This window comes from Nyctereutes procyonoides, unplaced genomic scaffold (assembly GCF_905146905.1).
Source record: "Nyctereutes procyonoides isolate TBG_1078 unplaced genomic scaffold, NYPRO_anot_genome, whole genome shotgun sequence".
NCBI classification, from domain to species: Eukaryota; Metazoa; Chordata; class Mammalia; order Carnivora; family Canidae; genus Nyctereutes; species Nyctereutes procyonoides.
Window position 1 is genome coordinate 33,282,060 of NW_026575160.1, and position 16,503 is coordinate 33,298,562.

A 16,503-nucleotide genomic window follows, 5' to 3' on the forward strand; every position below is an offset into this window, starting at 1 on the left:
GTTCTCACTTTTCATGCATCACTTTTTAATACCTTAATGCTTCATTCAGTCAAAGCTTATTCGAACATTTCAGAAGTTAACTTATTAACTCAAGAATTTTGTTAAAAGGCCGAGTTAAGGAAGTTACAATGGTATGTTTATAATACAGCATTAAATAAATCGGTAAGGAGAAAAATGGTGAAAAAGGAAATAATGGTTAAGAAAGGAAGATGGATTTTTGTGGCTGGTATTTAAAATGCATTATTATGACTCCACTTGCTAACCGAGGGCTAGATTTGGTTACGAGTTTTCTAGCTGCCAACTCAAATAGTGTGTGATAGCTTCCAGAATGTTCCTTCAGGATGCCACGATGACTGTCCCAGGCATCAATGAAATGGACCCCATTAAATCTATTCAGAAGGTTGAACAGAAGAGTCATGCTTTATACTGTATTGATTTTAAGCCTTCCTACTGTATATTTTAGGATATTCTAGTGGATCGCACTTATTGACATAATTACATTTTCCTTTCTAGGCAGACTAAACAGCAGAGTGACTCAGGGCTGATAACTGGTAAAAATGTATTGACAACCAATCAAAGGTAAGATTTAAGAAAGGGGGAAAAAATGGAACTTACCAAATAGATTTCCTAAACTTGCATCCATTTTTATTTCAAATACTTGAGAAATAACATAAAATGTCAGTAGAAATACTGCCACAGCTACCACCAACTTTGCAGCACCTAGATGAAGGGCAGAAGTAATCTGGCATGAGCTTGAGACCACAGAACTTTTATGAATGCATTTTCATGAAAAACTGAAGTTTATTTTTAAAAAATCTCTCAAAACTAATATATTTTATCTATTGGATCTTAATTATACTTGAATTGCAATAAAAACTGTATCAACAATCCATCAAAATAAGGGATTTTCCTGATCGAAGACGTATCAGACCGGTTAGCAACCCAAACACGGGACTGCTTGACGAGTCCGCCTCATTTTCTCATGAAAAAAAAAAAAAAAACCCAAAATGAAAACAACAACAACAAACCTGCAATCAAGGGCTGGCGGGCTACACAAAAGTCCCATGGCTAGTGGGACACCATCAGGAGGATGCTGGGTAGCCCATTCCTAATCCTTTCCCAGTATAAAGGGTAATACCACCCGGGGCTACCAACACGCTGGACCTCATGGAGACACTAAGGCAACCACCATGACGCTCACTAAGGAGGTGTGAGCGTCCCCAGTGAGATTTTAACAGGTCTACCGTCCTGCCACCGACCAACCTCTCAGAGCACGCAAGCGCTCCCGGCGTGGCGAACAGCAGAGCATTCACCCTCATACTTGATGCCACTTTAAGACGGGCCCCCTGGAGTCTAGAGGACTTAATTAGGCACCAGCACGTACGCCCCACAATGCAGTCACATAATAGGCTCCATCAAGACACACTTGTAGACTTTCACACCTTTCCGTCTCCAACCATTCCTGAGCGCCTTCCAAAGCCAGCGCTGCCAACTACTAGCTAACTAACGGCTTAACAGGAACCAATGATTTGTCTTTTTTTTTTTCTCTCCGTAGCTAGGCAAATCCAGGAAAGGGAAAAAAGTGCAAGACACAAAAAGAAACGGAAAATGGTAAGGAAAAGACATCCTCCTCTTTCCTCTAGGATCTCAGAGCATCTCATTACGTTACTCGGGAACAATACCAGTATTGGCCCGTACCGTCTCCATTCCCCGCTCTTACCAAAAGCTGAATGCACATTGATCTAAAACAGGTAGATGGGATCAGCAGGCAACACTCTAACCTTAGGGAAGCAGAAGCCCAGAGGTCAGGCAACTGCCCAAGATTACAAATAACTGAGCAGGAGAAGGCCCAGAAAGCAGGGATCCTGACAGGGCCCCGTGCTTCGTACGGTACCCCGTTCTAACACCAATCACCACGTTCTCCTCAAACGCTACCAAACCTCCACCAGTAGGTAAGGAGGAGTGAAAAAGAACTACGTTCATTCTAATTTCCTAAACCTAAAGACCCAGGACCACATCCTTTACGGAGAAGGACTAGAATGAACTGCTGATGCTTGGGAAGGGCCGGGGATGCTGAAAAGTGCTCTATAAACACAGAAATGAGAGAGCAGTGAGGAAGCCTCGCGACTAACCTAACTGATCTCCCCACATCCTGTTTCTGACATCTCCCCTCCAAAAATTACTTATTTTCAAAAGCAACTACAAGTCGCCTACGTGTTTAGTGCGTAAGAGAGCAAAATTCCAACAGGCTTTGACCTTTGCCCCCAAGGATCTAGCAGAGTGCCTGGATACGGTCACGCTCTCAACAAGTGTTGGCTAAACAGATGAATGGTTAAGAGGTGACACATTCCTTCTTGATCACTTAAGACCGAGGACTTGAAGATTGTGTATCACAAACATCTTGATGACTCATCTTCTAGTAATCATGGGCACCCACAACCAGAGCTAACCTTTCCCTGCCCCTTACAGCAGATACACAAAACCTTTACAGCTTCAGGTTAGAATACTAAAATGAGTAAAATATCCAGGTTACAATGCAGGAACGTTCCAGACTAGATGCAATACCGAGTTAGACCTGAGGCCACACTAAACAAGCTATGCACGTTACACCCCACATGTCCACATAGACACCTGTGTACACAGTACACACACACCGTTCACTGAGTGCCTGCTATAGAGCCAAATATTTTACAAGCATAATCACATCTGCACAGCTTTTCAAGGTGTTATTTTTTTTTCAAGGTGTAATTTTCATTTTACAGACCAGAAATCAAAGCTGAAAATTTTTAGATCACTTGCTTAACATCGCTCGCCACTAGTCAGTGGCAGAAATAAGTCTTCAACCGAAAGCTTCCCTGACACTGGACCAAGGAGGAACTTGGGGGAAATAAAAGCTCTAGGGCAGAGGACACTTAGAGATGAGAGACGTGAACTAGTGACAGACTAAATAGATGGCCGCAGAGAGACGCAGGCAGGTGCAGACTAGTGCAGCCTCCATCACGGTAGAGTTCTAGGGTTTCCATTATGGATGGGTCTCCCCCAGAGCCGGTCACCACCCGACTCTGGACAGGACACAGTGGGGGGGGGGGTCCTCCCCCAGAGCCGGTCACCACCCGACTCTGGACAGGACACGGGGTGGGGGGTCTCCCCCAGAGCCTGTCACCACCCAACTCTGGACTCTGACCGTACCACGCCGCAGTCCCCGTTCTTAACTTTCCGTGAGATTCTCTCTTCCTTCTAGCCATGGGGCTGCACTAATCTGAATGCGACCCTATTTTTTACAACCAAAAGCATACACTTTAGACACTGTTGCCTTGCTGTAAGAATAAAGGCTGTAAGAGTATTTCAAAGCAACCAGACTTTCTTAAATTGGAAGGGATTAATCACATGGAAGGCAATAAATTAACAGCTAATCTTCCTTCTTCGCTCATCAAAGCCAATCCCTTTAAGACCTACACTAGGAACAGTGCCAAAAACACAGTTAAGTACTCAATGAATAATTACTTATCAATTAACCTTGGAATTAATCGTCCGAATCAGAGAAATTAGCTAAATGAAAATTTAATTTCAAGTCGAATGAATGGAGAATTATGTGAGGAAGAAACTTGATTATTTCAATCACTATGTTCAATTAATGTATTTTTAGAATCATGCGGAAACATGTGATCACCAATAGGCAATCCTGCCATATTCAAAGAGCATTTGGGGGGAAAAAAAAAGACAACGTAATATGTTTTTTACACCACAAACAAGCTCTAAGTTTCTGGGAATATTCTCCTTCAATAATTAAATAGCTGGTCCATAAAGGATAATTTCGTCAGTTCACAACCAAAGGGTCCAGATTTTTCACATTTCCACAAGGGCAGCTGTGGACAACCCTGGTGTCTCTGCTGCATGGGCAAGATGCTTCATCGCCTGTACCCGATTCTACAGAAGGATGATGACTGAGGCACAGACTTGTCTGTCCGCCCACCTTGACTCTAGGCGCTTCTAAGAGATGCCCCGTAGGAAAACACGTTGTGCGCTGGCGAGAAGATGATAATTACAAGAAAGACTAGCTCGATTTTGAGGAATTACAAGGTATCTTCTATAATCTTCCGGGAAAAAAAACACGCTGATTTTTGGGATAAAGGCAGCAAGAGGTCATCTGTCTCTCCCGTTACTTACGCACCTTTTTTTTAATGTTTAAAGATAGTTACCTTAATGCTATGAACATCGCCGTGCTTTGCAATTTCCTCCATATGCTGCCAAAGGAACAGATGTTCTTACACGTAACCTCACCTACGCAGACCGATCTCGAACAAGCCAATAATCCCTTAAGCAAACCCACATTTTACTGAATCCATCACATACGCTAGTTTCCACTTAAGTACACAGACAGGAAAGAGAGAAGCTCTTAAACTTTACAGCCTATTTTTCTCAAAAAGCTAGAATTTAGCCAAAACAGAAGTCTCCCTAGGCGATCAAAATGGTTCTCTACACGGGCATTTGATGTGTATTAGGTAAATAAGCTTAATGTAGAAGGGCGAAACATTACAGTAACTTTAAAAACTCTAGTAATAAATAATCCCAACAAAAGTTTGTTCAATCTGTGATTTGCCAACTATACAAAAGAGCTGACAAAGCAGTGATTTAGCTTGTTATATACATCAGCTCTGTTCTTAATATAGAAAGAGATTATTTGCCCTCCCCTTTAGCCACTTAAATAACCAAGTTACACAAAAAGTAAAATTATTTCTACTGAGTTAAATATCTTACCTGCTACCCTCATGTTTCGTGTTTCAGTCTCTGTCACTTTTCATTAAATAACCTCCTAAAATCAAAAGAAAAGGCAAACATTAGGTCTAGAGCGAGCGTTCCTGCCTAGACTGAGCTTGACTTGGAGTATACATGATAGACTAATGCGACAAATGTCATGACATCTCTAAGAATTCTACTAATATCGACACTGAATGAAGAAATTCTTATCACTGGGACATAAGGCTCTTGAGAGGAGGGTCTGTGTTCGATCCTGTTGTGTCTCTAGCTCCCTAACTTCGGTGAGCAGAGGCACGAAATTCCGCCATCAAGGGTGTGAATGGAAGATCCTGCCCCTCGTTATTCTGTGACTCTGCATTTATCGGCACCTTTGGGTACTGAGTTCCAGACTTCCGGTAGGGGAAGGGGAAGGGGAGGGGAGGTCCAAATTGGGGAGGCTGCTTGTCCAGTCGTGAATCAGATTATTTGTAGAAACGGGGCTAGGATGCAGGTGCTGGGTGCTACTCAAGGGCTCACGCCAGGCTGCGATGCTACTTCCTTTTTTGGTAGGATCTAATCCAGGCGTCACTATGACAAGCCCTTAGAGCAAAGACTTATTTTAATACCAGCATCCTCTTCCTCTTCATGTTTTTTTTAATATTTTATTTATTTATTCATGAGAGAGAGAGAGAGAGAGAGAGAGAGAGAGAGAGGCAGAGACACAGGCAGAGGGAGAAGCAGGCTCCATGCAGGGAGCCCGACGTGGGACTCGATCCCAGGACCCTGGGGTCATGCCCTGGGCTGAAGGCGGCGCTAAACCGCTGAGCCATCTGGGCTGCCCCATGTTTTCAATTTAAGTTTGTAAAAGAATATATTCAAAAGTATGGAATTGCAATTTTAAATATTCCAGTAATTATCATTACGGGCAGTATGTATTATCAAATATACATCAAATAAAGAAACTGATCTCGAGGCGCTGGGGTGGCTCATTCGGTTAAGCATCTGCCTCTGGCTCAGGTCATGAACCTGATGTGGGATGTGGGATGGAGCCCCGCATCGGGCTCGCTGCTCAGGGTGGGGGGGGGGGTCTGCTTCTCCCTCTGCCTCCCTTGGTTATGCTCTCTCTCATAAATAAACAAAAAAGAAAGAAAGAAAGAAAGAAAGAAAGAAAGAAAGAAAGAAAGAAAGAAAGAAAAAGAAAGAAAGAAAGAAAGAAAGAAAGAAAGAGAAAGATCTTAAAAGAAAGGAAGAAAAAGAAAAAAGAAAAGAAAGAAAAAGAAAGAAAGAAAGAAAGAAAACTATTCCCTGATATTATTCTAAGAACAAGAACAAATAGATGCAGGAAAAAAAATTTCATGTATGTGTGTTTCCCCCCTAGGAAATAACTCTAGATAGGTGAAATATTAAAACGAAAGTGGAAAAGCACGTAAATGAGCTGCAGAGGAAATTCATGCACAAGTTTAACGAGACAGCCGTCCCGGTCCATCAAGCTGTGGTGCAGGAGAGGAATTCGAAAGAAAATTTTGATTAACGAATCACATGGATAACTGATGCATTAGTTTCCCGGTCCTGACATTCCAGTGTTGACGTCTGATCTGGTAATTCCCAGAATGTTTTAAATGAAAACAGCCGCACACCCCTGAAGGACAGACAGGGAGCGAGACGTGCAGGTTTCTCATTCAGCGGTCACGCAACGGGCCGGGGGGACGGTGAGCATCCGAGCACCGGAGCTGAGGCGGCCCCTTCCTTCTGCCCTACTCTCCCCGAAGGAAACATCAACATTTAGGCTAATAATGAACAGAGCAGGTGGACATGAGACGGGTCCCCGCGGGCCCTGCACGAGGACAGCCAGTGGCCGCGAGCCCGGAGAGGCCTGTGACGGCTGCGGCGGGTCCACGCCGCTCCGCGCGGCTCCACGAGGCTGTTGCCGAGGAGCCCGAGCACCGCCGATTCCCATCGCCTGCCCGCGGCCTGGCCCCGGAGCCTCCGCTCACCGCCCCGGAGCCTGGCCTGAACCCCCAGCTGCGGCCCCCCTGGCCCCAGGCCTCTGACCAGAGGAGCCGGCCCTGGTGCAGCCGTGGCCCGGGCCTCTCGGCCTCCCCGCCGCGGGCCGGCTCGTGGGGACGCCCCACGCATCTCAAGCTCATCCCCTCGCAGCTATGGTCTCCGGAGCCAGGACGTGAGGCTTTCGGACTTAGAGCCGCGACCAGGGAAATGAGCTAAAGCTGAAAACAGGAGGCACGGACACCTGAGAGTCATGGGGTGACTTGTTCCCGAGTTGTTTACAGACGTGAGGTGCTGGCAACCATCTGCAGGGGCGCCGGGGGGCTCAGTGTCTGAGCGGCTGCCTTGGGCCCAGGCCGTGAGCCCGGGGTCCTGGGATCGAGTCCTGCATTGGGCTCCCCGCAGGCAGCCTGCTTCTCCCTCTGCCTGGCTCTCTGCCTCTTTCTCCGTGTCTCATGGATAAATAAAAATCTTTAAAATAAATAAAAATAAAAACGATTTGCAAAATATACCTACACTTATGTGAAGAAAACAGAGCAAACGTCAGCAAATTTTTTCTGTAAAAGGGCCAGATGGTAAGTGTCCTTGGTTTCGTGGCCCATACACAGAGTCCCTATAGCAACCACTCTGCTCTGCAGTCGTAGCTGGAAACTTGCCGTAGACAGGACGTAAACAGACGGGCCCAGTTGTGTTGTGATAAAACTTTAAGAACACTGAAATTTGAATTTCATAAAGTCTTCATGTAACCAAATATTACCTTTGATTTTTTTTTTTTCTCAATCACTTAAAAACACAAAAACCTGTCTTGGCTCCTGGGCCACCCTGACCCATGGGTCATAAGAGAGAAATCAAAAATAAAATTTAAACTACAGACGCCCGGGTGGCTCAGTGGTTGAGCATCTGTCTTCAGCTCAGGACGTGACCCCGGGGTCCTGGGATCGAGTCCCGTGTCAGGCTCCCTGCATGGAGCCTGCTTCTCCCTCTGCCTGTGTCTCTGCCTCTCTCTGTGTGTCTCTCACGAATAAATAAATAAAAATCTCAATAAAAAATTTTAACTAAAAAAAAAAAGACTTTTAAAGTAGACCCTTCTCCAATACTACAACACTTCTTGCAGGGTTACTTGCAGGACACACGTTCTACAAGGCTGCTATTGTCCTCGGGGAAGTACGACTACAGATGTAGGACAGTCGAGCAGCCCTGAATTCCGCGTGTGGTACGTGTCCGTCACACGTTTCCATACTCAGCTGCTCTCCGTGGGATGAGGCATAGACTCCACGATGAACAACACAATGGATCCTCTTCAAAAGGAAGGAAAAACCTTCCCTTCCCATAGATGAGACGGTCCATCTACGGCAAAGACAGATCTAATCTAGACTTTGGCATGTTTTCCAAAGCAATCCCAGCAGGTAGACAGACATGAATAAATATTAATATTATTACAACCCACTTCATTAATTGTAAATTATGTTGGTGAGGAGACACGCTTCTGTTTTCCTTACATGGGTATTTAAAAATGATTCTTTTTGTGATAGCTTAAGGGAGGGTTATCTGATGTTTGATCATTTTTATTTATTTATTTTTAAAGATGTTATTTATTTATTCATAAGAGACACAGAGAGAGAGAGAGCGGCAGAGACACAGGCAGAGGGAGAAGCAGGCTCCATGCAGGGAGCCCGACCGGGACTCGATCCCGGAACCCCGGGGTCACGCCCTGGGCCGAAGGCAGACGCTCAACCCCTGAGCCATCCAGGCGTCCCATGATATTACAAATTGAAGCTTTCAAAGTTCTTTACTTAAAAAAAGAAACAAAAAACAAACCAAAAAACCATACAGTAGCTGCCAACTGCTATCAGGTACCCCGCCTCACCCAGATGCTACTGCACACTCACCCCTGCCGGGCTGGATATGTTTTTGCAATAACAAAATGAAGAGAGGTGAGAGAGGGCTGCATTCATTTGAAAGAATCAGAACATTTAAAAACAAATTATGATACCTGAGCGGCTCAGTGTGTCATAAATATTATGAATCTAATAGAATTTAGCGTTATTAACACTAAATGCTTAATAGAAAAAAAAATCCTATTGCTAACTTCGGAGAGCATCGGAGTACTCACGGGCCACTCTGATGCTCAATCGTAGAACATGCATCTGTTTAAAAGAATCTAACACTTGATCAAACATACGTTACACATCTTTAAAAACTGGGTATAACCTGGTAATAATCAAATGAAAAAAAAACCTGTTTTTTCTTTTATAGAAAAAAAGAGCGCACGCAAGCAGAGGGAGAGGGAGAATTTGAAGCAGGCTCCAAGCTCCACGCAGAGACCGACGCGGGGCTGGATCCCACGACCCTGAGATCATGACCTGAGCCAAGGTCACGAGTCAGACGCTCGACCACGTGAGCCACCCAGGTGCCCCTAAAGGGGAAAACTGTAAGTGACCACCTAACAGTTAGAAGAGTATCCCGGGTCTCTAAGGGACTGGACTAACCTTCCTTAGACTAGAAGAAAAAAGGAGCAAAGAAACGAGGTCTTGCTTCCTTTGGGGAGCGGGATCTGCGTGGAGTGTGCATCACCAAGGCCCACAAGTGCTTCAGGTGGTCACGGGCGGGTGGGACCACCCGACCCGCAAGGTGGCTTCCAAGGTGAGGCTGGGCAGCAACGGCCGACGCTGAAATCCCGGCCCCAGAGCCAGGACGACGGTCGGAGGATAGAATCTTAGTTCGCAGGGACCTGGGGCCCCTCCTGCCGCCCTGTGCACTCTGCTCGCCCCAACGGCGTGTCCTCCCCAAACTACCCTGGACAGAGAGGCCCGCGCCCTGTCGGTGGCCAAGGAACAAAGAGAATGGGAAGCACCGGATGGAGGAGCCAGAGGCTGCTTCTGACTCCCCGCGGGACCCAAACCTGCCGCTTGCCCCTAAGCACCTGCACCCTGCTCCCATTTGGCTCTCCAGGCAGGGGCCGGGGCAGCAGCGAAACTCCTCCGTGGCCTCCACCTGCCAGGATGGGACAAAGTCTGGGACACCGAGCTGCCAGTCACGTGCCTGCCCCTCCTGCACCGGCTCTGCCCCCACAGACGCCACGCAGGGAGCCACGACCCCCACCTGTGGCCAGGAGCCAGGATACCTCACATTTCTGGGGGACAGCCCCGTCCCCCTGGTGACCAGCTCGGGAGCTCCAGTCCCTGCTTCCCTGAGGTATCAGGCTTGGGAAGGATTTCAGTTGGTCGACAAGCTCTCTAGCCACGTTTCCTGCAAATGCTTCAGGTGATTAGAAACGAAATGGACACGTGCTCTGCTTCCTCTCCCAAGTCTAACAGGGCTAGCCAACGTCTTCCTGAGAAGGAGATTTCCTTTTTCCTTTTTTTTTTTTTAAGATTTTATTTATTCATTCATGAGAGACCCAGAGAGAGAGGCAGAGACACAGGCGGAGGGAGGAGCAGGCTCCCTGCAGGGAGCCCGACATGGGACTCGATCCCGGGACCTGGGGTCACAAACTCACGATCCAAAGGCAGATGCTCAACCCCCGAGCCACCCGGGCGTCCCAAATGTTTCATTTTCTAAGATGACACCACCCAAAGCAGGTGGGGTTGCTCTTCGCTGAATCCTCATTAGGCCAAAAGGCGTGCTCCAACCCCCGGGCACCGTGTCACTCGGTCCCTGCTATGCCACCGAGGCCCAGCCCGAGCTGGAGCCGGGGTCCGGGGCGGCTCAGCCACGGTGCTGTCACCTGTCTCCTGCAACTGCTCCAGCAGCAGGGAGAGGAGCGGGCTGGTGCACACGCAAGCGGCAGCGCCCGGCATCCACGAGGGGAGAGGCTAACGGGAAACACGGGACCCGACGACGAAGCCGTCCACGACGTCACCGTGGCGTTACGTCAATAGCTCGGTGAACTATAATCGCAAAATGGAAATCACTCAAGTACAAAGAAGCTAGAAATAAGACTTCTGAACTCTCAACACGTACACGCCCGGAGGCTGAGGATGAAGGTGACGCGGGGCCCCACTGGAGGCCGGTACGCCCTGCCAGCCTGCATTTTACAGCAAGTCACTGGTAGAAACCTCGTCACCAGTCGACGCCGGTGAGGACACCCGGCACCGAATGCCATCGTAGACAAATAGTTTACGTGGCGAGAGGTCTGAAGAAATGCTACACTGGTTCTTGTACCTCGTGGCTCCTAGGATTCCTAGACCACTGACCCTAAGAGGGGCTGTGGCTCCTCGGGCACCTGAGACAACTTCCCTGATTCCTCGGTGCACACTACTCTCCTCGTTTTAACAGGTCTCAAACCGACACGAGGTTTGCAACCACATTCTTCCTCCAGAGCAGAATACAAGATAGCGGCCTTGGCCTATGCTACCAACAGCCCCAACAGCCCGGATGCCCTGAGACAGTGGATCCGGTCCTTTGAAGCCCTAGCTGGAGGGAACCCACAGCAGGGCCACCGCAATTACTGGTGGGCTTTTTAAAATGCAAATTCCTGAGCCCAGAATCCCTCAGGAGGATTAAAACCCCGCATGTCTAATGGGCTCCCCATGTGGTTCTCACCCTCCTTCAGATCTGAGAACTTCAGAACTCCCGCACAGCAGAGATCCAGGCGCACGGAGAAGTCTGGAGAGGCGAGGGGGAGGCCTGGCCGATCTAGGCCAGAAAAGCCCAAAGGTAAAACTCATAAAACAAGAATTTCATTCTTTCCTTAACAATGAATGGAAATCAGCCTGACTCGGGGCCAGGTCTGCAGCGGGGGCGAGGAGGGAAAGGCGGCCAGTCGATCCGTCTGGAGACTTGGGACCGAGGAACAGCGTAGAGCGAGCTCCCGTTTGCAAAGGTTACAAGAGTATTTGCCTCAAAATCACCCCCACGCTCTCTTGCAGTTTTTCCTCACCTACCAAAGCAGAATTTCGCGTAAAGAGCTATAATCCGGCGGAAGACATTAAATGATCAGGTTTCTGTAACTGAGAGCACCAGCAGGCCAAAGACAGAGGACAAAGTGACATCGAGCTCTGCGAGCCCCGCCGGACTTCTACAGCCGGGCGCGCAACAGCTGTGCTGGGAGCCACTCGCTCCCCCGCTGTCCCTCCGGGAAACCAAAGAAGGACACGCAGAGCAGAAGTAGGGATCGCTGAGAACCACGGCAAAAATAAAATTAAGTACACTGTAAATGTAAGAAATTCAGTAGGGCACGCAAGTGTCCCATTCACAAACTGCAACAACAGGGATCCCTGGGTGGCGCAGCGGTTTGGCGCCTGCCTTTGGCCCAGGGCGCGATCCTGGAGACCCGGGATCGAATCCCACATCGGGCTCCCTGCATGGAGTCTGCTTCTCCCTCTGCCTGTCTCTGCCTCTCTCTCTCTCTCTCTCTCTGTCACTATCATAAAAAAAAAAAAAATTTAAAAAAAAAACAACTGCAACAACAAAAAAGGATTAGAGAAAGGCTCACACAATCAAACTATCTTCCTGTCCTACAGCTAAGTTACGTGGGGCCAGAGGAGCACCTACAAGTTCTTGCTCCGGATGAAGGTTTAAGGATTCCCCTACAGGGCTCGTCGGCTGAGCCTGAAGCTAAGTAGTGTGCAGAATTTAACTGAGCCAGAGCGGACGTCATTCTGTTGGTCGCACCTCCCACGTGAGGAGATGCAGGAGCAGAGCCGTCCGCGCGCCCCAGAAGGCACACCGCTTCCACCCCAAAGGCCGAGCCAGGCTTAGCAGCTGTTTGCTTTGCAAGAACTTGGTAGCAAGAAGCTGCTCGCGTCAACTGTTCTGAGGCCGTGGAGAAATCCGTCTTCGCCGACTGACCACAGGACACGTCTGGCGATCCCTTCTCTGCAGGTGGTGAATGGCAGCGATGACAGTCCTGATGCCCTACTGGGCCTGGAGTTGGCTAGAACCTAGGATGAAGTTCGCCTCGGGACCCGACCGCGGCAGTGATGTCCACGGAGCTGCTTCTCCCCAGCACACAACCACCACCAGGGCGTCATCGGCAGGGGGAGGCCTAGACAAGACGCGGAATGCATCGGTCCCTGGACTATCACTTAGTCACAAAGTGATCCCAGTGCTCTTACGCGCTGTCACGGGTGAACTTCTAAAACACCGTGCTCAGTGGAAGCGGCCAGACGTAAGCGATCACCTCTTGTAGGACCCATTTGTATGGAACACCCAGAACGGGGAGACCAACAGGGCCACAAAGAATAGCGGTTGCCAGGGGCTCAAGGAACGGGGAGAGGGGAGTGACTGTTTAACGGACAAGAGCTCTCCTTCTGGAAATGATGAAAACGTCTCAGGACTACACAGCGGTGACGGCTGCACACCACCGTGAATGTGCTACACGCTAGTGAGCTGCACACTTAAAACTGGTAAATGTTGATGTGAAATGAATTTAATTTCCTAAAGAAGGAAATTTAAAAAAAAATCAGAGTAAAACTGTAAAAATCATAAACAGTAGAGTAAAACTGTAAATAAACAGTAGATGAAAAAAGTGATTGGATTAGAAATCAGGGAGATGGGGGCTCCCTGGGTGGCGCAGCGGTTTGGCGCCTGCCTTTGGCCCAGGGCGCGATCCTGGAGACCCGGGATCGAATCCCACGTCGGGCTCCGGGTGCACGGAGCCTGCTTCTCCCTCTGTCTGTGTCTCTGCCTCTCTCTCTCTCTATCATAAATAAATAAAAATTAAAAAAAAAAGAAATCAGGGAGACGTAAGTCATCTTAGAATCGCTTCAATCAAATGGAAGAGGCCACAGAAAAAGAGATTGAAAGAACACCAGTGGGGTAAGCGGTGGAGACTGAATTTCCTCCTCTGAGAGAAGGTCAGCTGACTGTATTTTAGGAGCTGAATAAAAATCACAAAAACCTCCTAAAGCTTAAATATCTTGAGGATCTTGCTCAATCTCCCCAAATTAAGGGGGGAAAAAAAAGGCACTGCACGGGATTCAAGAATTCAGTCGATGCCATTCGTGAAGCACCTAATCAAGAATTACTGCTTAAACCCAGGCTTTGTGATCCCAAGGAAGGAACCCTCCTGGACTAAGTACAAAACAAATGTTCGCTACTGTGCGAAGCTCTGAGCCAAATGGATTTCTGTGCGACCTCGGGCCAAAATTTGTTGGTTCTTGGGTCTTGCATCTTTCAGCTTTAAGAAATGGGTATAAAAATGAAAAAAAAAAAAGAGAGAGAGAAAGACTCACTGCCTCAAAGAAAACAGCTTTGTGCAGGCCCAGGCTGTCTTATTCTTAGCATCCGTGATACCTATAATAATCGGCACGTACTGGGCGCTTGAATATTTTTAAATGAATATAGAAATTTTTGAACAGGGACATCGTATAGGATTAAAATATGTGTGTGGGGGAGGAAAAACCAAAAGGCAAAACTCTGATGATCCAAAACTGACAATGCTACTTTTTGCCATTCAATAATCTCTTAGCCCTTAGCCCCTCCTCTGCAATCACCTTCGTTTTTAATGTGTCTTCATTAATTATGAAACATTAGTCACTAATGCTTAAGGTAGCAATCCAAACTTGGTGACTGTAACAAAGTATCTTCTAAGTCCCTTCTGAAAGTGGCTTTTGCACAGTCTCCTTGTGATTCCCTTTTGAAACCCAAGTCCCCCTACCATGGGGATTCTGAAGGAATGTGGCCTGGGTCTTTTTTAAAAAGCCTCATTCGTGTTTGATTCTAAGAGATCCCCAGGTTGAGAATCACTCCATGGAACTCTTTTTACTTTTCACTGTCAAGAAATGCTAGTCTTCCGTGAGCTGGCAAGACATTAGACGGAAATTTGTGAAACAAAGCTTGTAACACCTGCATAAGATTGGGGAGGGGTGTGTGTGTGGGGGGGGAACCTCAGTAAACCGCTGGCAGCCTTTAGAAAGAGGTACAATTAATGGTATGACCCAACGGACTCTGATTCTGCCCGTTTCGTGTTGAAGAGCCTAAGCCAGGAACTTTATTTTCTGACTTAAATGGAGCTCCCTTTGCACCCCGTACAATGCACAACATGAATATTAGTGAAGTTTCCCAAACCCTGTAGCATCTAACAGTATATCACGGGCGCCCCAAGGCCGGGAAGGGCCCAAGAGGGTCCCGCATCGACCGTCACCATCGACCTTCACTTAACCTCTAGAGGAGCCCCCCATTTTCACCTGCAAAAATAAGAAAGATAAAAGGACTAACTCTTTGGCTTGTTGGGAAACCAACAGGTATGAGAGCATTGGGCTCAGCGCCCAGGAAGCAACCCGGTACTACAGTGTCCTACCTTGTATCCATAGATTCCTGGGAAAGGGAGAGAAAAAGGTTCTGTGGGTTAGACAGCGGCTCTGTATGACGCGGAACTCGGCGGGGGGGGGGGGGGCGGTGACACACAAGGGGAAGGTCGCTACCTGGAGTCCTGCGCTGGACACGTGTGCTCTGTAGGTGCAAGGTCCCTAACCCTGGCCCCCTGGGGAATTCTGTGGGCAGCAGCCCAGGAAGGAGCAGCGCGTTCCCGGGTGGCACCGGGTGTCCGCGAGCTCCAGCTCGGTGGTGCCAGCTCGGTGGTGCCAGCTCGGTGGTGCCAGCTCGGTGGTGCCGGGGAGGAGAAGTGCCTCCAGGTCGGGAGGCCTCAAACTTTGCAAGGGAGCCAAGGCCCCCCCTTCCCCCCCTCCCCGGGCCGAGGCAGCAGCAGGTCCGCCCTCGCCGCCCCAGCAGTGGCCGCGCTCCGTCTCCCTCCGCGGGCCGAACCCGACCCCCCCAACCCCCCAGGCCCCCAGGCGGGGGCAACCGCGGAGGGCCAGGTGCAGGGGGGAGGAGTGCAGGGGGAGGGTGCAGGGGGAGGGGTGCAGGGGGAAGGGGTGCAGGGGGGGAGCAGGGAGAGGGTGCAGGGGGGGAGCAGGGGGAAGAGCAGGGGGAGCGGGGGGGAGCAGGGAGGAGAGCAGGGGGGAGCAGGGGGGAGCAGGGGGGTGCAGGGGAGGGTGCAAGGGGGAGCAGCGGCCTCCACCCCCCCGCGGGATGCGCCACGACGCCCCGGGCGAGCGCCCCGCCCCCCCGCCCCCGCCCCCGCCGCCTCACCCGCCTCACCCGCCGCGACTCGCCCTCCGGCGGGGCCTTCCGGCCTCTGAGCGCCGAGTCCTGCCGGAGGCCGCCCGCACCGCCGCCGCTCGGCCGCCGCTTCCTCCCGGGCTCCTCCGCGCCCCCGCCCCGCCCCGCCCCGCCCCGCCCGGAGGAAGCCCGCGCCGCCCGGCCCCCCGCCCCCGCCCCCGCCGCCTCCGCCTCCGCGCCCCGCGCCCCGCGCCCCGCGCCGGAGAGCCGCGCGCGCCCCCTGGCGGTGGAGGACCGCGCGGCCCGCGGGAAGGGGGGCGGGGGCGGGGGCGGGGGCGCACGGGGCGGGGCGGGGCGGGGCTGCGCGGGCGGGGGGGGGAGGGGGCCCTGACCTTGCTGTCCCCCGGGGGGGGGGTGCCCTGCCCTGCCCTGCCCTGCCCTTGCCGCCCCGGGGGGCCCCTGCACTCGCTGCACGGGGGGGGGGGGGGGGGGGTCCCTGCACGTGCCGCCTGGGGGGCCGCGGGGCCCGGGGAGGGGCAGTGCGAGGCCAGGTCCGCCGTCCTCCGCGTCCCCGCATCCCGACCTTAAAGGCAGGAGTGTGCGGAGAAGCGGTGAGGGCGAGGGTGCGGCGGGCAGGTGCCAGGGGACCCGGGCCGGGGGCAAGGCGGCGGGTGTGCGGGGCCTGCAAGGACAGAGCCCCCCCCCCCCCCCCGGCTCCCCGGGTCAGGCCCCAGGGTCGGGTCCCAGGGTCGGGCC

At 50.6% G+C, this 16,503-nt stretch overlaps 1 protein-coding gene across 3 annotated transcripts in view; it reads right to left on the bottom strand.

The window, feature by feature from the left end:
• Nucleotides 1-15,890, bottom strand: part of FAM3C (FAM3 metabolism regulating signaling molecule C) — a 51,385-nt gene extending 35,495 nt beyond the window's left edge. Inside the window, exons 1-3 of one of the 3 annotated variants that reach the window (XM_055314622.1) lie at nt 15,787-15,890; nt 4,759-4,813; nt 616-720 (exon numbers count right to left, since the gene is read on the bottom strand). In XM_055314622.1, coding sequence (XP_055170597.1) covers nt 616-720; nt 4,759-4,771 — 118 coding nt within the window. In that variant the 5' untranslated portion in view covers nt 4,772-4,813; nt 15,787-15,890. Of the gene's footprint in view, nt 1-615; nt 721-4,758; nt 4,814-15,110; nt 15,212-15,777 lie in introns of those variants that run through there. The other 2 variants (XM_055314623.1, XM_055314626.1) reach the window with 2 other exon arrangements.
• Between the last annotated feature and the right edge of the window lie 613 nt (nt 15,891-16,503).